Source organism: Hemiscyllium ocellatum, chromosome 12, assembly GCF_020745735.1.
Source record: "Hemiscyllium ocellatum isolate sHemOce1 chromosome 12, sHemOce1.pat.X.cur, whole genome shotgun sequence".
Classification (NCBI taxonomy): Eukaryota; Metazoa; Chordata; class Chondrichthyes; order Orectolobiformes; family Hemiscylliidae; genus Hemiscyllium; species Hemiscyllium ocellatum.
The window spans coordinates 75,869,431-75,889,256 of NC_083412.1; the positions used below are offsets into that span (position 1 = coordinate 75,869,431).

The window sequence follows — 19,826 nt, forward strand, 5'->3', positions numbered from 1 at the left end:
GTTTTGCAAATAATATTTCCCTCTTAGCCGTTTGGGTAGAGCTGTCCTAAGGGTCATAATCCTTTGCAATTTGATAATAGAATGTCTATCAGCGTATGCTGTTTCAGCTGCTTTTAAGCGAGCTTCGAGCAGACACTGTTGTTCTCTCTTTAATTTTTTCTGGGTCGCTGAGTATGAGATGATCAAACCTCGCGCTTAAGCGTTGATGGTCTCCCACATCATTTAGGTACGGCTAGCAGCCCATCAATTAATTTCTAAAAAAGTTTTAAATTCTTGAGAGAAGTACTTTACAAATTTACTACTTTTCATCAGGAAGGGGTCCATACGCCAATGCCGAGAGGATGTCCCATTGTTCCTCGCCTTGATTTCCATATATACAGCAGCGTGATCGGAAGTTGCTATACTACCTATTTTGCAGGATGATATGGAATTTTAAAAAATCGAGGGGGCAAAAAACATATCAATTCTGGTATGACATTTATGTGGATTGGAATAAAAAGAAAAATCTCTGTCCTGTGGATGAAGACATCTCCATACATCAACTAATCCTAATTCTTTGTTCAAATCCACCAATTGTCTAGATCTGGGAGATACTCCTGCAGTACTCTTGGGAATCCTATCTATTTCCGGATCCATAATACAATTAAAGTCTCCCCCTATAATTGTATGACGGGCACCGAGAGCCATCAATTTTGAGAAGGCTTCCATTATAAATTTAAAAGGATGTGCCGGGGGGGCAATACAAATTTAAAATCCCATATTCCTCTCCATTTATAAGGGCTTTAATCAGAATATATCGTCCAGATTTGTCTTTCATCTGATTTAGGATTTTGAAAGGGAATTTCTTCCAAATAAGAATAAGAACTCCCCTGTTTTTTGAGCTAAAAGAAGAAAGAAAAGCCTGATCAAATCCACCCTGTCGTAATTTCAAGTGTTCTTTATCCAACAAGTGTGTCTCCTGTAGGAGAGCTATATCAACCCTTTCTTGAGATTTGATAATATTTTCTTCCTTTTGACTGGTGAATTACTCCCCTTGACATTCCAGGTGCACCACTTAACTGACTGATCAACCATAATCATCCGGGCAAATCCGAGACCCCTATCCAGAACATCCCGAGCATAAAGCATATAAAATTCACAAAAGTAAAGGCTCTCTAATACACTCACAACAGTATAATAAAAAAACTATTTCTTAATAAAAAAACTATTTCTAAATAAAAAAAAGTATTTAAATGGAGATTTTCGCCCTTATTCCCAGGGAGTATCACTTCCTTTCCAAAGGTCCATCGTATCCTCTCCCGGCCAGTGCCCCACCCTTGACCATGGCGCTCCTCAATAGGATGAGGAAAATTCAGATATACTACAGAGCTAGAGTTAACAGTGAGCACCCTACCCCCACCCACACCAACACCTGGATATATTTGGTAATGTTAATACCATGTATAAACATATATAACTATAAAATTACAACCTCAATAAGTAATAATTAAATATAATAATACAAAATAACAAGGGAAAACAACCCCGCTCCTAGAGACAGAGGTAAAATAGAATAAGGTAACCACCTCCCCCCACCAACATTAACTAGATCCAATGGCCTATATATACATAGAATAATTTAAAAAACCCAAGGGGGGGAGAAAATCGTGAAGTAGAGAACAAATAAATAAATCCCTCTCCCCACCCCCTAAGATAATATTAAACAGTAAGGTAAAAAAAAGAAAAGGGGTGGGTATAAACCGAGGTGGGGAGAACGCAAACCAACATCAATTATCTCTTACAATTTATCTAAGAGAGTCCAAAAATTCATTAGCCTTTTCTGGCGATCCGAAATTATACACGGATCCTTCATGGTTAAAGCATAGCGTCGCTGGGTAGCATAAGGAGTACTGAATATTTAAGTCCCTTAAACACTTCTTCGCCTCATCGAATGCCTTCCTCTTTCGGACTAGAGCTGGGGAAAAGTCCTGGAATAACATGATCTTGGATCCTTTATAGATCATGGCTTGGGGATCTTTTCCAAGATTTCTAGAGGCTTCTAGGAGTATCTGCCTCTCCTTATAGCTGTGCAGCCAGAACAGGACCGGGCGGGGTCGCTGGTTCGAACCGGGCCCGCGTGTTGCAACCCGGCAGGTCCATTCCACCCTTACCTGGCCTGCTCCAGCCTCCAGGTTTAACAGCTGTGGAAGCCACTGTTCAAGGAACACTATAATCTGGCCTTCCTCTTCCTGTTCGGGAACGCCCAGCAAACGAATATTTTTTCAACGACCTCAATTCTCGAGGTAATCACTGTGGTTCTCTAAGGTCCGGACTCGCTGTTCGAGAGTCCGGACCTGATCCACGGCCGATTGCGCTGTAGTTTCGGAGGTCGCGGCCTTTAGCTCCGCTCCTCCTTAATGTCTCGGTCGTGCTTTTGCAGCACGACCGAGAGTGAGTCCCATCGACTTCGGGATTCTTCAATAAAAGCACGATCTTCGCAACCAGTTTGGAGATTATTTCCACAAAGCTCGCCACCGTAGGTAAGTCCTCCGGGGCGGCTGCAGACGCCTCTGCTGCAGCTGGAGGAGGTGGGGGAGGGGTTCCTGCTTGCAGAGAGCTGCGGGCTCCCTTCCCTTTAGTCATTTTTACTGAAGATTAGATTGTTTAAATTCAATACTAAACAACTAACTAAATTAAACAGCTATTTTAAATGATTTGGTGAGTGTGGTGGGGGTGAGTGACCCACTTTGCCCAAGTCTTGGGAGGTGCACTGTAGATTCAGACTTGCTGGGTCGCCGCCATCTTGTATCCCTGCCTATCAAACTTAAAGTGGGAAGGATTATTAGCATTCCTATCATTAATGCTTCTTGCTGTCTTCATCCTCCTCTCTGATTTCAGAGAGCAGTTGATATGTAGTATGGTAGGGACTGTCTGGTATGTAAAATCAGAAGGAGTTGAATATGGAAATGAGAAACTTAGGAAAGTTAAAAGACGGCAATGTAGCTATAGTAGAAGATCGAAGATAGAAAAGGTCAAGGAGAAGAAAAGACACTAAAGGGATGATAGAGGAGTTGCAGTCAGAAAGATATTGAAGTGAATATAGAGATGGAAATGGTTGACTAATGTTTTCTCAGCGATTGAGATTATGGACTTGATATTAACTGCTGCATCCAGTGACCTGATTTAAATTGGCTACTGCTGCAACAATCTGCTGGATGCTGGGAACTCAGTGTTGAAATGGAAGAGGGAGATGCCACCCTTACATGGTAAGTGGTGGTTTCCACACATCTTGTGGGCTGGCTGTCTCTCATTTCAGTGCAAGGAGAATGAGAAGAGAATGCAGAATACTGATGTTAATTTTAAAATTATTTAGCCTTTCTTTTTCTTTTCTTGGCCACTTGAAGGAGCCTTTATCTCCCTAGATTGTCTTAGAATCATAGGGTTATACAGCATGGAAACAGACCCTTCGGTCCAACTCAATCACACCAACCTAATCTGACCCAGTCCCATTTGCCAACATTTAGTCCATATCCCTCTAAACCCTTCCTATTCATGTACCTTTTTAAATGTTGTAATTGTACCTGTCTCCACCATTTCCTCTGGCAATCCATTCCATACACACACTGCATGAAAAAGTTGGCCCTCAGGTCCTTTTTAAATCTTCCCCCTTTTCATCTTAAACCTATGCCCTTCAGTTTTTGGACTCCCTCAGCCTCAGTCCCTCTAACCTACTCAGCCTCTCCCTATAACTCAAACCTTCCAGTCCTGGAAATATCCTTGCCATCTTTTCTGTGCTCTCTCCTATAGAAAGGCGACCTTTTGTCCCCATGCCCTCCAAATCATAGGCCTCTTCAACTTCCCAGTGGATTGTATCTTTACCCAAGGGTTTATCGCTATAGCCTGCTGCCAGCAAGTCTCTCCTTGTTTCCAGCCAACAACTAGGAAAAGAACTTAATACGTTAGGTCTTAATACATTGAGATCTATGTGTGATGGCACAGTCACACAGTAGCCAATGGATCTGGAAGCAAAAGTTGAGAAAGAAAGCAAGCAATGAAATTGGCAGGGTAGTGACTTCAAATGAAGATTTAAATTGGCAAAGAAGTAGTGAGAGTGAAAGGAAGGAGAGGAAGGGGAATAAATACAGAGAAGGTTGAACAAGGAATATTGGTTGAAAAGTTTAAATGCAGGAAAGAAACTGAAGGAACCAGGATATTGATGTTGTTATGTGTACCGCCTACAGGTTTGGACAAATTTCTTTCCAGCTTACTGCATTTTAAATGGAAACTTTTATTTAATGGTTCAGAGGACTGCAAGACCTGTGTCAAAAAGTGTGCTGCTGGAAAAGCACAGCCAGTCAGGCAGCATCAGAGGAGCAGGAGAGTCAACATTTCGAACATAAGTTCTTCATCCTGAAGAAGAGCTTATGCACGAAACGTTGACCATCCTGATCCTCGGATGCTGCTTAACCTGCTGTGCTTTTCCAGCACCACACTTTTAACTCTGATCTCCAGCATCTGCATCCTCTCTTCCCCTCACCCAGCAAAACCAAGTTAGTTTTTATAAGACCTGTATATTATAAGAAGGAGGAAAAGGCTGAAGAAACTTGGTAATGAAGATTGGAATTCTGTAAAAGCATGAGTTGGAACAAGTTGATGTGGTGAGTTTTCATTTTAACACATTAAAGATGCAAGGAGACAAATGAATGTAGACAACATAGGCATGTTATTTGGGGAGCTTAAAAGTGGAAGGTTCACAAGAGAAGCTACCACAGAATTATATAGAAAACTTTACTGCGCAAGTCAGTATCCATGAAAATGTTTTTAATTATATTATTCCGTTGAATGATCCCTCTCTTATAATGGCAGGTACCGCTATAGAGATTGGGCGTTTTTGGAAGCCCTTTATAAATTGATACAAATATTGTATGAGAATGAAGACCTGGCTCAAAGTTTGATCCCGCTGCCCATGATTCACGAGATGGTAACAAATCACTCTCTGTTTCTGCCAACCATGCTGAGGGCCAGAGAGGATCTGGATGAATGTGGAAAAGCAAGAGGTAAGGCCAGATAAAGTATACCCGAGAGTAGAGACTTGGTATCTAGAGATGCCACCTGAAGTATATGCTTGTGAAGAGATGATGGTGTAGTGGTAATGTCACTGGGCTGGCCTGTCCAAAATATCAGGCTAGTGTTCTGGCAACATGGGTTTGAATACCACCATAGCAAGTTTGAATCCAATAAAAGTCTGGAATTAAAAAGAGCTAACCTAATGGTGACCATGTGTAAAAACCCATCTAATTCACTGAGGGCTTGAATTGTATCGTCCTTGCATGGTTTAGCCTTCAACAGTGTGGCTGACGTTTAAATGCCTTTTGGGCAGTTAGGGCTGGGCATTAAATGCTGGCCAGCTAGCAATGCCCATGGCCCATGAACAAATAAAGAAAAGATTTCTGTATATTTTCGGAAGGGGGTGAATAATGTTAGAATTATTGCATTGTGTGATGATTTTTTATAATAATTGCAGAAAATGATATTAAATAATTTGCTGTCTATAGTGCAGGCTGTTTGCAGGAGCAAATTTCCACCACTTGGTTGTTTAATGGCTTCTTTTCAGTTTTATTGTAAAGAACTGAAATATCAAATACATTCTTCATGATAATCTCATGCTCTGTTCAGCAAACAGCAAAGTTCTATTCTGGAAGCAAAATAATACACATGAAATTCTGTACTTTGACTGCTGCTTAGTCAGTGATTAGTTCCAGCTAAGCCATTTTAAACCTGACCTGCTATCCTAATTTTATCACGTAACATCAAACTGAATGACAAGACTCCATAGCTGAGAAAGCAGCTCCACTGGAACAGAAAAGTCAGAAAAAGGTTATTAAAAATTGGAGAAGACTTTGTATAATTTTAAGAAGTCATGCAAGGTCAGATTTCTCATTCATTGAAAAATGGAGAAGTTCCTGTTTTATCCATTTGGTAACAAAATCATATCCTTAAAAATTGCAACTTCAAAGCCATTCATTTGGCTTTTTCATTAATGTGTGGTAATTGTAAAGAGAAATGTACACTCTTTATCCCACTAAAGGCTGAAAGAGATTCCTGTGAAGTGTTCACGGTTCGAATGGCCAAATCTTCTGAACTTTGGTGTTAAGTTGTACAGTTTTCTATTCAATGCACCCTCTGTTCATTTTCTAAACAATGGTGCGACGTGATTAGTTCAGAATGGGAGTACAGTATTCACTCCATCATATGTGAAAAACATATTGTCAATCATAGGAAGCACCCAGTCTTCCCTTTCAAACTTCTCCACCCATTGTCCATTATTTAATAACCTTACTTTGCCAATGTGTATTGTCAAGACCCTTGAAAGAATGCAGAAGGTGTTTACCAATCTTTGTCTAGGTTCGAGGATTTTGGGTACTAGGTTCGGCTAGAAAGCTGGAGTTGTCCTCCTTGGAACAGAGGAGAAGAGGGAAGTTTTGATAGAGGTGTACAAGGTGATGACAGGTTTAGTTCCAGTAAGCTGGGAAAGCCTTTTCTCATTGGTAAATGGTACAAGGACTAGGGCCCGCAGATTTAAGATTTTGGACAAGTCGTGCAAGGGGAATGTGAATTAGAACAGTATTACAGTACACAACAAGTGGTGATGACCTTGAAGTCATTGCCCACGAGGAAAGTGGATACAAAAGTGATCCATGATTTCAAAAGGAAATTAAATGGACACTTGAAGAAAATAAATTTTCAGGGCTACAGGGACCAAGCAGGAGTAAGGCTGATTAAATAGTTTGCAGAGATCAGGTATGGACTCAGTAGGCCATATGTCTTCCTGTGTGCCATAAATTAATCATCTAACTATCTGTATTAGAGTTGTAGTGTCATTAGGATAAAGAAGGAAGCCTTCAAATTTCATCTGCCACTTTCAGTCAACATATCAAGTCCTGCTACAGATGATTGATAACATCCTTACTGTCTCTACATCTACATGTTTTGTATCACTGACAGATTTGAAATTTTACTCTGTATTCCATTATCTAAGTCATTTTATATAGATCCATAAAAACAGTCGTCCTGGCACTGTGGTAGAATCTTGAAGAACACTACTGTCTATCATTTTGCATGCTGGAAGCAACAACCAGTATACAATGTTTCGCTGTTTTGCATCCTTAAGCCAATTGTTTTCATCTGAGCTGACACCGATACTCCTATTCCATGAGCCTCAATTCCATTAATGAGCTTTTCACCGCTCCAGAGTCACAATTGTTACAGTGCAGGGGGGGGCCTGGTAGCCATATGAGCATTTTACTAAGCGCTGCTCTGCTGCGCACCTTTGAAACTTTGTACATTGCTCTTTTTCAAATGACAGTCTGATTTACCCTTTGACTGCCTTACATGATCTGCTTCCAGTACACTCTCAGGAAGACATCCACATGTTCACCATGCGCTGCGTAAAAAAGAATTTCTCACATTGATTTTCCTTCTTTTGCCAGTTACTATAGAAATGTGCGAGTGTTTTTCCCTGTTGGCTCTGTCCAGATCCCTCATTCTTTTGAATGCCTCTTTCAAATCTTCTCTCAACCTTCATTTCTGCAAGATAAACATTCCCATGAATCTTTTCTGTACCCTCTCTGATACCTTCATCCTTCCTAAAGTGAGGTGGCCAGTCCCAGACCCAATACTTTAGCTGAAGCCAAATTAGTGTCCTATACAAGTTCAACACAACCTCCTTGCTCTTGTATTCCGTGTCCCTATTCATTAAGCATGCTGTACTTTTTGAACGATTCATCTGATACTTTGTGAAATGATTGCTGAGATCCGAATAAACAACATTCATTGCATTCCCTTCATCAAACTTCCCTATTGCTTACTTTAAAAAAAACACTCAATTAAATTAGTCATGCACAATCTACATTTACAAATTTGGGCTAGTTATCCTCTCAAAATGTCTGTTGATTAATTTTCACTGATTATTATTTCTAAAACTTTACCCACCAACTTTACCTATAGTTAAAGAAAGAATGGACGTACTTTCTTAAATAAGGGAATTAAGCTTTTGTAATATGCTTCACAAAGGGCAATGGATTTGATTCTGACTTGCTTAGCACAGATAACAGCATTACATTTCTCGTTTGATAGCATGAATCTTGAGTATTGCTGAGAAATAGCACTTCTTATCTTGTGCTCATCAGATCAATTCTCAGAAAAGCAAAGTATAGGGTAAGCAGCACTTACACTAAATAAGAGGAGAAGATTGATTGGTTGACAAATGGAGACTGACTGAGGCATTGCACAAAAGATGAAGTCACACTTTTTAAAGACTTCTTATTTGAGATTTTGATTTGTTTTTCCTTATAGATGCTTTGGTTGATTTGTTACTGATTTTGGTCAGACGATGTCCAACTGTCTGCAACAGCAATCATTTTGGTATTTTACTGGGGGCTTATGGAGCAACGCTGAGTAACACAGGTAAATTGCTTGGTTAAGAATTTAAATTTCATACAACTGAAATGCAGACATGATTATTCCAATTTGGTTATCTGTCCCTTTCCTTTGCAAAGATCAGAAGCTGCTGACGATCCTGCTGTCTTACGAGAAAAACAACATCAGTCTTGCAGAGTACAGGTGAGTAATCCTCCCTGGTGGTTCCAGTTACATTCATTACAATAATGTATGGAAATGTCCTGATTAAACTGTAAGCAGCAGAATGTGAAAACTGTAGGCTTCTATTTCAAAGCATCTCATTACCAAAGGGCATTAAAGAAAAATGAACTGTATTTGCATAGCATCTTTCATGCCCAAAGTGTTTTACAGACAGAGAAGTGCTTTTTATATTGTAGTAGCCAATCTTTGCACAGTTAGATCCCACAAGCATCAGTTCCCTCATGCACCAATGCCAAGTGACTTCTTCAACTTCATGAAATATGCAATCACCTTTAATCAATAATAAACACCTGGAAACTGACTCTATCATTCATAAGCCTGTACTTGAGTGAAAATTAATTGTAAACCATAAAATATTAGCCATTTTAACCTTATTCTTCCATAGGATCTAGGCAGGACCAACATTTGCTGTCCATCCCTAATTGCCCCAGAACTGAACACTCAATTGACATGGCAGGATTGGAATCTGTGTCCCCAGGGGTTTACCCTGGGCCTATGGATTTATAGTTCACTAACAATGCTGCGATGTCTACATCTCCCCTCAATCCTGATAAGTAGAAGATATTGCTGATCTCTTTATTTTCCAATAACACATAATACTTTTGCAATTAAACAAAAACTGCCAATAAAAATTGTTAAAAGTACTTGTAGAAAACTGGAGATCCAAATTCCTTTGGTACAATAATATTGCCTATGTTCCCTTGTGGAGAGATTCAAACAGAACATAATGAGATATTTTTATTTACCAAATAACGTTCTGCTTCACTGACACATTTTTCACAATGCAGTATTTTACTTGTACACTTGAGGAAACCAAACACATGTATCAATATTGCAATCTCCACTGAGTATTGTGGTGCAGTTTTTTGAACCTAATTGCACATTTGTAATTCAGGTAAATTGTGTTAAACATCTGTTTCTCAGGCTGCTGCTTTGGGGTCCAGCTGCTGTTGAGCACCACAAGACTCGCAAGAGCCTGGGGCCATCCTTGTGGCAACAACCAGGCATGGAGGAAATCCTGTCACTCCTGGACAAAGAGAAAATGTTCCAGACAATTGTTAACTTCCCTCAGCGTCGTTATATTCTGTCACAGGTGCATTTAGTTGTATTACTATCCGTTATTTGTGGGGTTTTTTCATATATCTGAGGATATTAATGTTGGCTGATGCAAAATACAGAAAATTAGCGTGTCTTATTTTATACCAGCTATATATTATGGCGTAGTCAGATCCAGATTCATATTGCAAACATTTTGTCTATTTCAGGATGGAAAGGAGGTAGCGTTCAAAGAGTGCAGCATTAAGGATTCCCATAATCTCTATGATCCTTGTTTTTTGTTGCCCCTCTTCAGTGCATTAACTACATCAGGTATGTAAAAGTGTGTTATATTTTTTGAAAAAGATAGTGCTTCCAACGTAACTTATTGAGGCTACCTGCAATGAAAGAATATTTGAAATCCAATCTTTTCCTTGTAAAAATGTGACTTAAGACCAAAGCTTGAATGAAGTCATCTTTAGTGTTATCAACAAGACGTAAAACTATGTGTGAGCTTTATTCAGTTGAAATATTTTGATTTTATTCTTAGATTACCATTTGCTAAGCGTCAATGAATGATGGTTTTTACCATTTTCTCGACGCTTTCACAATGCATGTATTGAATTAATATGCAGTAATTGTAAGTATACCTGTCAAATGTTGCAAAACATTGGGAAAATCTTAATTTTAGTGACAAAAGACAATGGCTAGACAATTCTGCCCTCCCCATTCTGGTGAGATTGATAGGCAAAGGAGGGTATTTAATAGTAAACCCTTATTGGCTGCAGGGATCCTGCCATCATTTCACCTCCACCTTGATTACTTCCGTGTTGGGAAGACCCATGGATGGCCTTCTTCCTCTGTTGTCAGTTGAGGTCCTGAAGAAGCCATTCAGTAGCTTCATCCCACCACGACTGGTCTTAACCCAGCAGTAGACTGTGGGGCTCACCGTGTAGGACTCTATAAGATGGCTTACAGGCTACCTTCACGCTGAGGAGGGAGGATCGGGGATGACGCAGTCACAGACATGGCACAAAGTTCCATTGGTTGGCCTGATTTTTAATGATTTAAAAAGCGCCATTCACGAAAATGTGAATGATGCCCATTGTGGTTAACATTTCCAGTTAGGACTTCACTTGCACCTCTTGTATTCTGCAGCTGGTGGCCATCAAAAAAGTACCACCTTCTTCAGTCTGTTTTGCAAACAGTGCACTCACAAACCTCTGTCTTCACCACCTCAGTGCTATCACCTCCTGACCTTGGGTACAGATATTTCTTTATTGTTATAATATATAATAATATATTATGATGTATGTTATATTGTTATTGTATAATATCTTATTAGTGTGTGCCAAAATAACAAATTGTGGTTTCAACAGTTTAGTGACATGGCCACTAGATGGCACACCCTGCACAATATGACACTCGTTTTGAGAAACAAACTAGCTGACCATGTACTCAAAGTTAAAAGTCACGCAACATCAGATTATAGTCCAACAGATTTATTTAAAACTTCATCAGATGAAGGAGCAGTGCTCCAAAATCTAGTGCTTTCAAATAAACCCGTTGGACTATAACCTGATGTTGTGTGATTTTTAACTGTGTACGCCCCAGTTCAACACCAGCATTTCCAAATCATATACTCAAAGGCAAGGTACTCAAATGGACTGTAGCCATTCAGAAGGAATTAGTCAAAACAGACTGACGAACATTACCATGGTTTAAACAAAGCATGAATACAAAGCAAAGAAGCAAGATTCAAGTAGAGTAAAAAATGAGGTCTGCAGATGCTGGAGATCACAGCTGAAAATGTGTTGCTGGTCAAAGCACAGCAGGCCAGGCAGCATCTCGGGAATAGGGAATTCGACATTTCGAGCATAAGCCCTTCATCAGAAATGAGAGAGAGTAGCCAAGCAGGCTAAGATAAAAGGTAGGGAGGAGGGACTTGGGGGAGGGGCGATGGAGGTGGTATAGGTGGAAGGAGGTCAAGGTGAGGGTGATAGGCCGGAGTGGGGTGGGGGCGGAGAGGTCAGGAAGGAGATTGCAGGTTAGGAGGGCGGTGCTGAGTTGAGGGAACCTGACTGAGACAAGGTGGGGGGAGGGGAAATGAGGAAACTGGAGAAATCTGAATTCATACCTTGTGGTTGGAGGGTTCCCAGGCGGAAGATGAGGTGCTCCTCCTCCAGCCGTCGTGTTGTTATGTTCTGCCGGTGGAGGAGTCCAAGGACCTGCATGTCCACGGTGGAGTGGGAGGGAGAGTTAAAGTGTTGAGCCACGAGGTGGTTGGGTTGGTTGGTCCGGGCGGCCCAGAGGTGTTCTCTGAAGCGTTCCGCAAGTAAGCGGCCTGTCTCCCCAATATAGAGGGTGCAGCGGATGCAATAGATGATGTGTGTGGAGGTACAGGTGAACTTGTGGCGGATATGGAAGGATCCCTTGGGGCCTTGGAGGGAAGTGAGTGTGGAGGTGTGGGCGCAAGTTTTACATTTCCTGCGGTCGCAGGGGAAAGCCGGGGTGGAGGTTGGGTTGGTGGGGGGTGTGGATCTGACGACGGAGTCACGAAGGGAGTGGTCCTTGCGGAACGCTGATAGGGGAGGGGAGGGAAATATATCCTTGGTGGTGGGGTCCGTTTGGAGGTGGCGGAAATGACGGCGGATGATACGTTGTATGCGGAGGTTGGTGGGGTGGTAGGTGAGAACCAGTGGGGTTCTGTCTTGGTGGCTGTTGGAGGAGCGGGGCTCAAGGGCGGAGGAGCGGGAAGTGGAGGAGATGCGGTGGAGGGCATCGTCGATCACGTCTGAGGGGAATCTGCGGTCCTTGAAGAAGGAGGCCATCTGGACTGTGCGGTGTTGGAACTGGTCCTCCTGGGAGCAGATGCGGCGGAGACGAAGGAATTGGGAATATAAAGTAGAGCCTCTTTCGCCGAAGTAATCTCTGTGAAGGCCACCTTCTTGCAGTATTGATTGACTAGTTTCCAATTTATTGAGGACCTCCTGGGGCCACAAATTGTCAGGTGTCCATGGCTCTGGGGTGGATGCTGATTTTTTTTTCTGAGAAGCTTCGGCTTAGCCAGAGCACCCATCGCTGAGAGCAACTAGATTTTTCACTGAGAAAGCTTTGTTTAATCAGAGGTAAATATTCAGACAAAAGTGCAGGAAAATCTTGGAGTAATTAAAGGAGATCTGACATTTTTCCGAAGTTGTGCATCACTGAACTTAGACATTAAACAGTTAAACAAAGTCGCCATAGTCTTACCAGACCATAGAGCTATTCTCTCATTAGAGAGAGACAACTGGTGATGGTTTAACCTGAGAGTCACCACACCATAGGCAAAGGGAGATGTTGAGAAGGAGAGTCCTTCATAGTAACTTCAGCCAGTACAGGAATTGAACTCATGCTGTTAGTGTCACTCTGCAACAAAGCAACCATCCAGCCAATTGAGTTAAACCCTTTTAAATGTTATGAACTAACCAATTATACCTTTCAATTGAATGTAGCTTTTGCTAAATAATTCACAACTGATCATAAACTGTCTGTCGTTCTTGGGCAGAGCTGTTGTCAGTGCACTAACCTTCTCCCATGTTGACTAAGGTATTCATGGGATACCCACAGCCTGAACAATAACATTTATCATTTTATATAACAGGTTTAAAATGCTAATTTTACAAAGTCACTTCCAATAAGCATTATCAAACTCGTCATACCGGTAACCAAAAGATTAATCTAAGAGACTGGATTAGGCTGACTGATTAGAAAGAGTCAGCATGTTTAAATATAATCAGGAATTTAAAACATTTCAAAGTGTAAAATTGATTGTTCATTTGACTTCAGCATTCACACCCAGTCAGAACCCTTTGAGATCATTCAGCCAAAGAAAAGCTCCTCCATCTGTGATTTAGGTTGTTTTAGATTGTAGATTTAAATTTAGATTTTCTTTAACGGCAATCATATTTCTTAAATAAGAAAAAATGTAACACCACATCATTGAATCCTTACAGTATGGAAGCAGGCCATTCAGTCCATCAAAGCCACACTGACTCTCCAAATGGGTGGCACGGTGGCTCAGTGGTTAGCACTGCCCATTCACAGTACAAGGGATCCAGGTTTGATTCCTCCCTTGGGTGACTGACTGTGTGGAGTTTGCATATTCTCCCCATGTTTGCGTGGGTTTCCTCCGAGTGCACTAGTGTCCTCCTGCTCTCCAAAAATATGCTTGTTAGGTGGATGGCCACGCTAAATTACCTGTAGTATCTAGGGATGTGCAGGTGAGGTGGATTAGTCTTGGGAAATTCAGGTTACAGGGATAGGGTGGGGAGATGGATCTGGATAGGATGCTCCTCAGATGCTCAGTGTGGGCTAGATGGGCTGAATGGCCTGTGGAGATTCTGTGATTCTGTGACCAGATGAATGAACACTCTCAGATATCAATCCAACACAAGAAGTCTACTTAACCTAAGCTAGTTGCATTCAACCCTGATTGCTTGATATTTCTGATATTTTTGTTGTCCCACAGCACAGAAAGTATTATGATTACCTATATTTGTACTTGAGTGCAATCCATTCTCTAACTGATTTACTGCTCCTATACTAACCATGGCACCATCACTCTTGAGCTTGTCAATTCAATGAATGTTAGTGCTAGGAAATGGAGTATTCCGATGTCAGAAGTAGTGCAGACAGGTACAGAATGCTGCTTACTTCGCCTTAACTCAATAATATACTTTTGCTTCAATCTTTCTTCTCTCTTTGCTTATTTTTCGGTTGAAGGAGCCTCCTTTACCATAAAACAGAAACATGGTGATGTCCAAAAAAAAATTATGGGAATGTGCAGCATTAAACTGTACAGCTTATTCAGTGAATTAAAATGCAATCCTGAGGAAACACTGTAGAAGGAAGTCCAGAAGTTCAGAATAGGAGCAGATCAGAGAGCTTATAATGAGAAAGATAGGATGAACTCAGCGTTAAGTATCAGTAAACAAGTGTCCACCTTTGGAGACAGTGATGACTGAGTGAAATTCAGGAGTTATGTGTGGACAGAATATTGAAGTTTGCACGGTTAGAGGTATTTTCATGAAAATGAAGATTCAGCAAGTCATAAAGATGTACAGCACGGAAACAGATCCATCGGTCCAACTTGTCTATCCCAACCTACACTAGTCCCATTTGCCCGCACTTGGCCCATATACCTCTAAATCCTTCCATTCATAAACCCATCCAGACGCCTTTTAAATGCTATAATTGTACTAGCCTCCACCACTTCTTCTGACAGCTCATTCAATACACTCACCACCTTCTGCATGAAAAAGTTGCCCCTTAGGTCCCTTTTACATCTTTCCCCTCTCACCCTCACCCTATGCCCTCTAGGACTGCCCCAACCCAGAGAAAAGACATTGTCTATTTATCCTATCCATGCCCCTCTTGATTTCATAAACCTCTATGAGGTCACCCCTCAGCCTCCAACGCTCCAGGGAAAACAGCCCCAGCATATTCAGCCTATCCCTATAGCTCTAACCCTCCTACCCTGGCAACAAGTAATTTAGTTCAGGGAATTTTGAGGAGACCAAGAGAGAATCTGGGGTAATAAAGGAAAGGCAAACAGCACATGGCCAAAGATAGTGAAAACATCCACAGCTGACAGCTCAGCTTAACTCACGACATTTGCGACACAAAAATACCTGGGGATACTTGTGCACAAAACACATAAAGCAAGCAGGCTGGTGCAGAAGGTAGTCAGGAAGGTGAATGGAATGTTGGCCCTTAATTCAAGGGGGTTGAAGTTTAAGAGTAAGGAAGCCTCCCTGCAATTGTGCAAGACTTTGGTGAGACCACATCTGGAGTACTGTGAGCAATTTTAGTCCCCTTATTTCGGGAAAGATATTTAATTGGAGGCAATTCAGAGAAGCTTTACTGAAATGATGGCTGGTAAGGAGGGATTGTCTAATGTGCAAAGGTTAAACAGGTTGGGACTCTATTGGTTGAAATTTAGAAAAAATGGGAAGTGCTGTCATCGAAATATATAGAATTCTTAAGGGGCTTGACAGGGTAAATTCTGAGAGGATATCTCACCTCATTAGAGAGTCTAGAACGAGAGGGCATAGTCCCAGAATAAAGGGATGCCAGTTTTAAGACTGAGGAGAAATTTCTTTATCTTAGAGACTTGTAAGACTTTGAAACTCCTTGCCGTGGACACCTTTGGGGATGCAGTTTTTGTTCATATTTAAGACTGAGACAAATTCTTGATCAGGGTGACAGGAAGAGAGATGTGCAGAATGTCAGATCCGCAATTATCTTATTGAATGGTTGAGCAGGTTCAATGGGTCAAAAGGTCTACTCCTTTTCCTATTTCTTATGGTCTTATGGGGAAATGATAATGGAAAAAGATCAAGCATAGTCGTTTACGCTAAATGAGGAATGTGGGATGAAATTGTGACTCTGCACAAATTGAGGAGTTTTGACTGAGTTAAAAGTGAGCCCATTACCTCATTTTCTGTAATAAATGAGTCATTGCTGCCAAGTCTAATTTTACACAAAGCACTAATCATGTGCCATGAAATTCATCACATACACAGTTTGTATTTGAAATGTATTCCCCACAACAGTAACACTTTTTACAGTTTCGGTATTTTCAAAAGAAGAATAGTGCTAAACATTTGTGCCTTGTCTGGTCCTGGTGTAATTTGAACTTTATTCCTGTAGGTCTCTTTTTTTTTTAACTCTGTCTTACTGTTCCCTTAAACCTGTGCCAGTTAAGTTTCTGAATTTGAATGAATGTTATATGGACTACCATTCTATCATGAAGAAATACTAGAAAGAGATCATTATAAGCGATTGAGGATACATACTCGTGCTAATTGTAGAGAGGGCCAGTAGTGAGCTAATTGAGATTTTAAAATTTTACCTTTCTGCAGTTGCAGTCAAAATAGTCTCATGCGATATCTCAAAGTAAAGCAATTTCTGTGTTATCCCTATCTGACTATTTCACGATCTGTGCTGGATCTTAAATAAAAATGTCATGCTGTCTCCATTAGTTGTGATATATATAGCTGTTTTGTAAGAGGTGGTGACCTTGAAATATGAAAGAGACTACATTTGTCTGACGTAAATCTGTCAATGAAAGTGTCTTTATCGTTTTAGATGCATTTCACTTTTCAAGGTTGTTAAATATAATGGCGGTTTTACGACTAGTTCACAGTTTATTTGTCCTGTTCAAGGGTGTAATTTCTCTCCTTTTAGAAGGTGCATGGTGATTTTTTTTTAAATTCTGAAGAGTTTGATGTCACCCTTTAAGGTTAATTCTGTTCTGTGTAATGTTTTTCTACTTTTAGTAACTCGAAAGGCAATTTTCTAAGATTGCATACTCTCAGCTCAGATCCCAGTCTTTAGGAGCATAATGAAAGAGGTCATGGACACCTACAGTGTCACAGACCCTCAGGCAAGACTCCATCTTGGAAGCATGATTTATTAAAATCAGCTTTTCTGTGTTGTCTTGGCCCAAATGCTTGAATTTTCATCTGCTAAGAGAGTAACACGTTGTCAAGATACCATCTTTTCAAAAGTATTTTTAGTCAGGTTTATCCCAGTGGTTTTCCATAGATGTGAAAAATAAATTCACAGCACAACTGGGAAAAACAAGAAATGTCTCTGCTTTCTGGCTGGTATGCTTTTCACCATGAACCAAGATGGATTGGTCATTATTGAACTGTTTTAAACAACTTGCTTTTTATGAAGCAGCTGCATAATATAAGTAATTACATTTCAAAATGTAGCCCTTTGAAACATCTTTGAGAGACGCTATTTAAACGATCATCCTCTTTTCCATGTTCTAGATTACCATATGTGTGTTAAGAGGGTGTACAAAAAAGATCTGCTTATCATATCAATTACTTTGTGGGTGTATTGTGAAGAGTTGTTATCTCTGTAAAAATCTACACTAGACCATGGGAAATGTTTCCAATTTGGAATCCACAGTCAGTATTAGCACAAAAGCAGCATTAATATATTTAATATTGACTTCACCAATGTGCCTTGATTCCATGTTTGAAAGCATAGCTTCTATTGCTTCTCTTTGGTGTTCTGCTGTCATCATATGAACTTGGTCTATCAATTGGTTGTGCAATATCACATGCTTCAGCAAGTCCCTAATTTTCACATAATTACAATGCCAAGAGCATCACCCATGTCACCAACTCTTTCTGCGCTATATAAAGCCCAGTATATAAGCACATTTTTGTCCTACAATTTTTAGAAGGCTCTCTATGCTCCTCATGATGCTGATAGTTTCTGCTCCATTTCTGATTTACAATTTACAGTTTTTAAAATTTTAATAGACCTTTAAATTAATGTAGGAGAAAGTGAGGGCTGCAAATGCTGGAGGCCAGAATTGAAGAGTATAGTGCTGGAAAAACACAGCTAGTCAGGCATCATCCGACGAGCAGGAGAATCAAGTTTCTGACGTTAACCCTTCATCAGGAATGAGGCTTGTGGGCCAAGGGGGCTGTGAGATAAATGAAAGGGGAATGGGGCAAGGGGAGGAGATAGCTGGAATACAATAAGTGCATCCCACCCCCCATTTATCTCTCAGCCCCCTTGGCCCACAAGACTCATTCCTGATGAAGGGCTCATGCCCGAAATGTCGATTCCCCTGCTCCTCGGATGCTGCCTGACTGGCTGTGCTTTTTCAGCACAGCACTCTTTTTAAATTAATCTATTTATTTATTTTCTTTTTAGTTGAAATTGTGTGTGATCTCCCTTTCACTATACCTTCTGTAAAACAGTTTGAAATAATCTGACAATAAGCTTTCATTTAGAGCACAAAAAGTACTGTTACCCGAGTCTCTTAGAGGTGATTTGTCCTTTTACTTACTTACAAATGTATTAAGTATCTGATACACTCAGGCAATCGATGGGACTTTTCCTACTGCATCAAAGATATGACAAAGAGTATAATTTGTCACTTTTTGAAAAAAGGAACCCTTAATCTCACCACACCTCACACCCTTTCGAAATTATTTAACAGTGGCAGGGTGGCTCAGTGCTTAGCATTGCTGCCTTACAGCACCAGGGACTCGAGTTCGATTCCAGCCTTGGATGACTGTGTATGTGTAGTTTGTATGTGCTCCCTATGTCTGTGTGAGCTTCTTTTGGATACTCCAGTTTCTTTCCACAGTAAAAAGATGTGCGGGTTTGGTGGATTTGCCATGCCAAATTGCCCAGTAGTGTCCAGGATGTGCAGATTAGTTGGGTTAGCCATGCTAAAAACTCCATGTGGTTTTACAGTGATAGCGTGCGAGGTCTGGGTGGGATGCACTTTGGAGGATTATTGCAAACGTCATGGGCTGAATGGTCTCTTTCTGCATTGTAGGGACTCTATGATTCAATCTTAGAACCAGTCTCAAATTAATACAATAAAGTTAGTTGGGGGGGGAGCTATAGGCAGTGTTGTTGGGCTAATGTTGCTGAACTGGTATTCCTGATATGCAGACTAATTCTTTGGGGACATGGGTTTAGTTCCTGTTATGGCAACTCGTAGAATTAAAATCAATTAATAAATCTTGAATATGGAACTAGTTTCAGCGAAGGTGCAAAAAGCTACCACCGAATGTTATAAACACCCATTTAGTTCCTTTAGGGAAAGCATGTGCCATTTTTACTTAATCTAGTCCATTGATGACTCTTAAGTGTTCTCTGAAATGGCCTAGCAAGCCACTCCATTCAAAGCTAATTACGGATCTGCCTTTCCAGTGAAGCCCAATCCCATGAAAGAATACAGTGATGTATGTTTTTGGAGTTAGTCTGTCTGTTGAACAAAAGTGTTACTGTTGTGTATTTGAATGTTTGGATCATTAGTTTGGAGCCATTATTTCAATAAATTACCTTTAGCAAGTATTGTATTTTAGACCTGGTAAAAGAGGTGCCTTTACTTACACCCTTTTAATTCAATTTGCAAAGCCTGTTAGCCAATCGCACCCAATAATTGAGTTGAAATAACCTGAGACTAAAACTGAGTGAATCCACTTTGAAGAAGGGACAATTAGTTTTAAACATGATCCATGATGTTATGGTATAGAAACAACATATGCTCCTTTTATTCCTAGAGACCATGATTTTCACTCAACTGAATTGCGATTGCATAAATAATGGATACTCCCAATCAC

General features: G+C 40.6%; 1 protein-coding gene across 3 annotated transcripts in view; it reads left to right on the forward strand.

Annotated features, from left to right (window-relative positions):
* urb1 (URB1 ribosome biogenesis homolog) overlaps positions 1 to 19,826 on the forward strand; it is a 121,438-nt gene that overhangs the window by 69,343 nt on the left and 32,269 nt on the right. For all 3 annotated transcript variants that reach the window (XM_060833717.1, XM_060833718.1, XM_060833719.1), the window contains 5 exons: positions 4,846 to 5,036; positions 8,335 to 8,445; positions 8,538 to 8,601; positions 9,565 to 9,733; positions 9,906 to 10,008. In XM_060833717.1, coding sequence (XP_060689700.1) covers positions 4,846 to 5,036; positions 8,335 to 8,445; positions 8,538 to 8,601; positions 9,565 to 9,733; positions 9,906 to 10,008 — 638 coding nt within the window. The remainder of the gene's footprint in view (positions 1 to 4,845; positions 5,037 to 8,334; positions 8,446 to 8,537; positions 8,602 to 9,564; positions 9,734 to 9,905; positions 10,009 to 19,826) is intronic.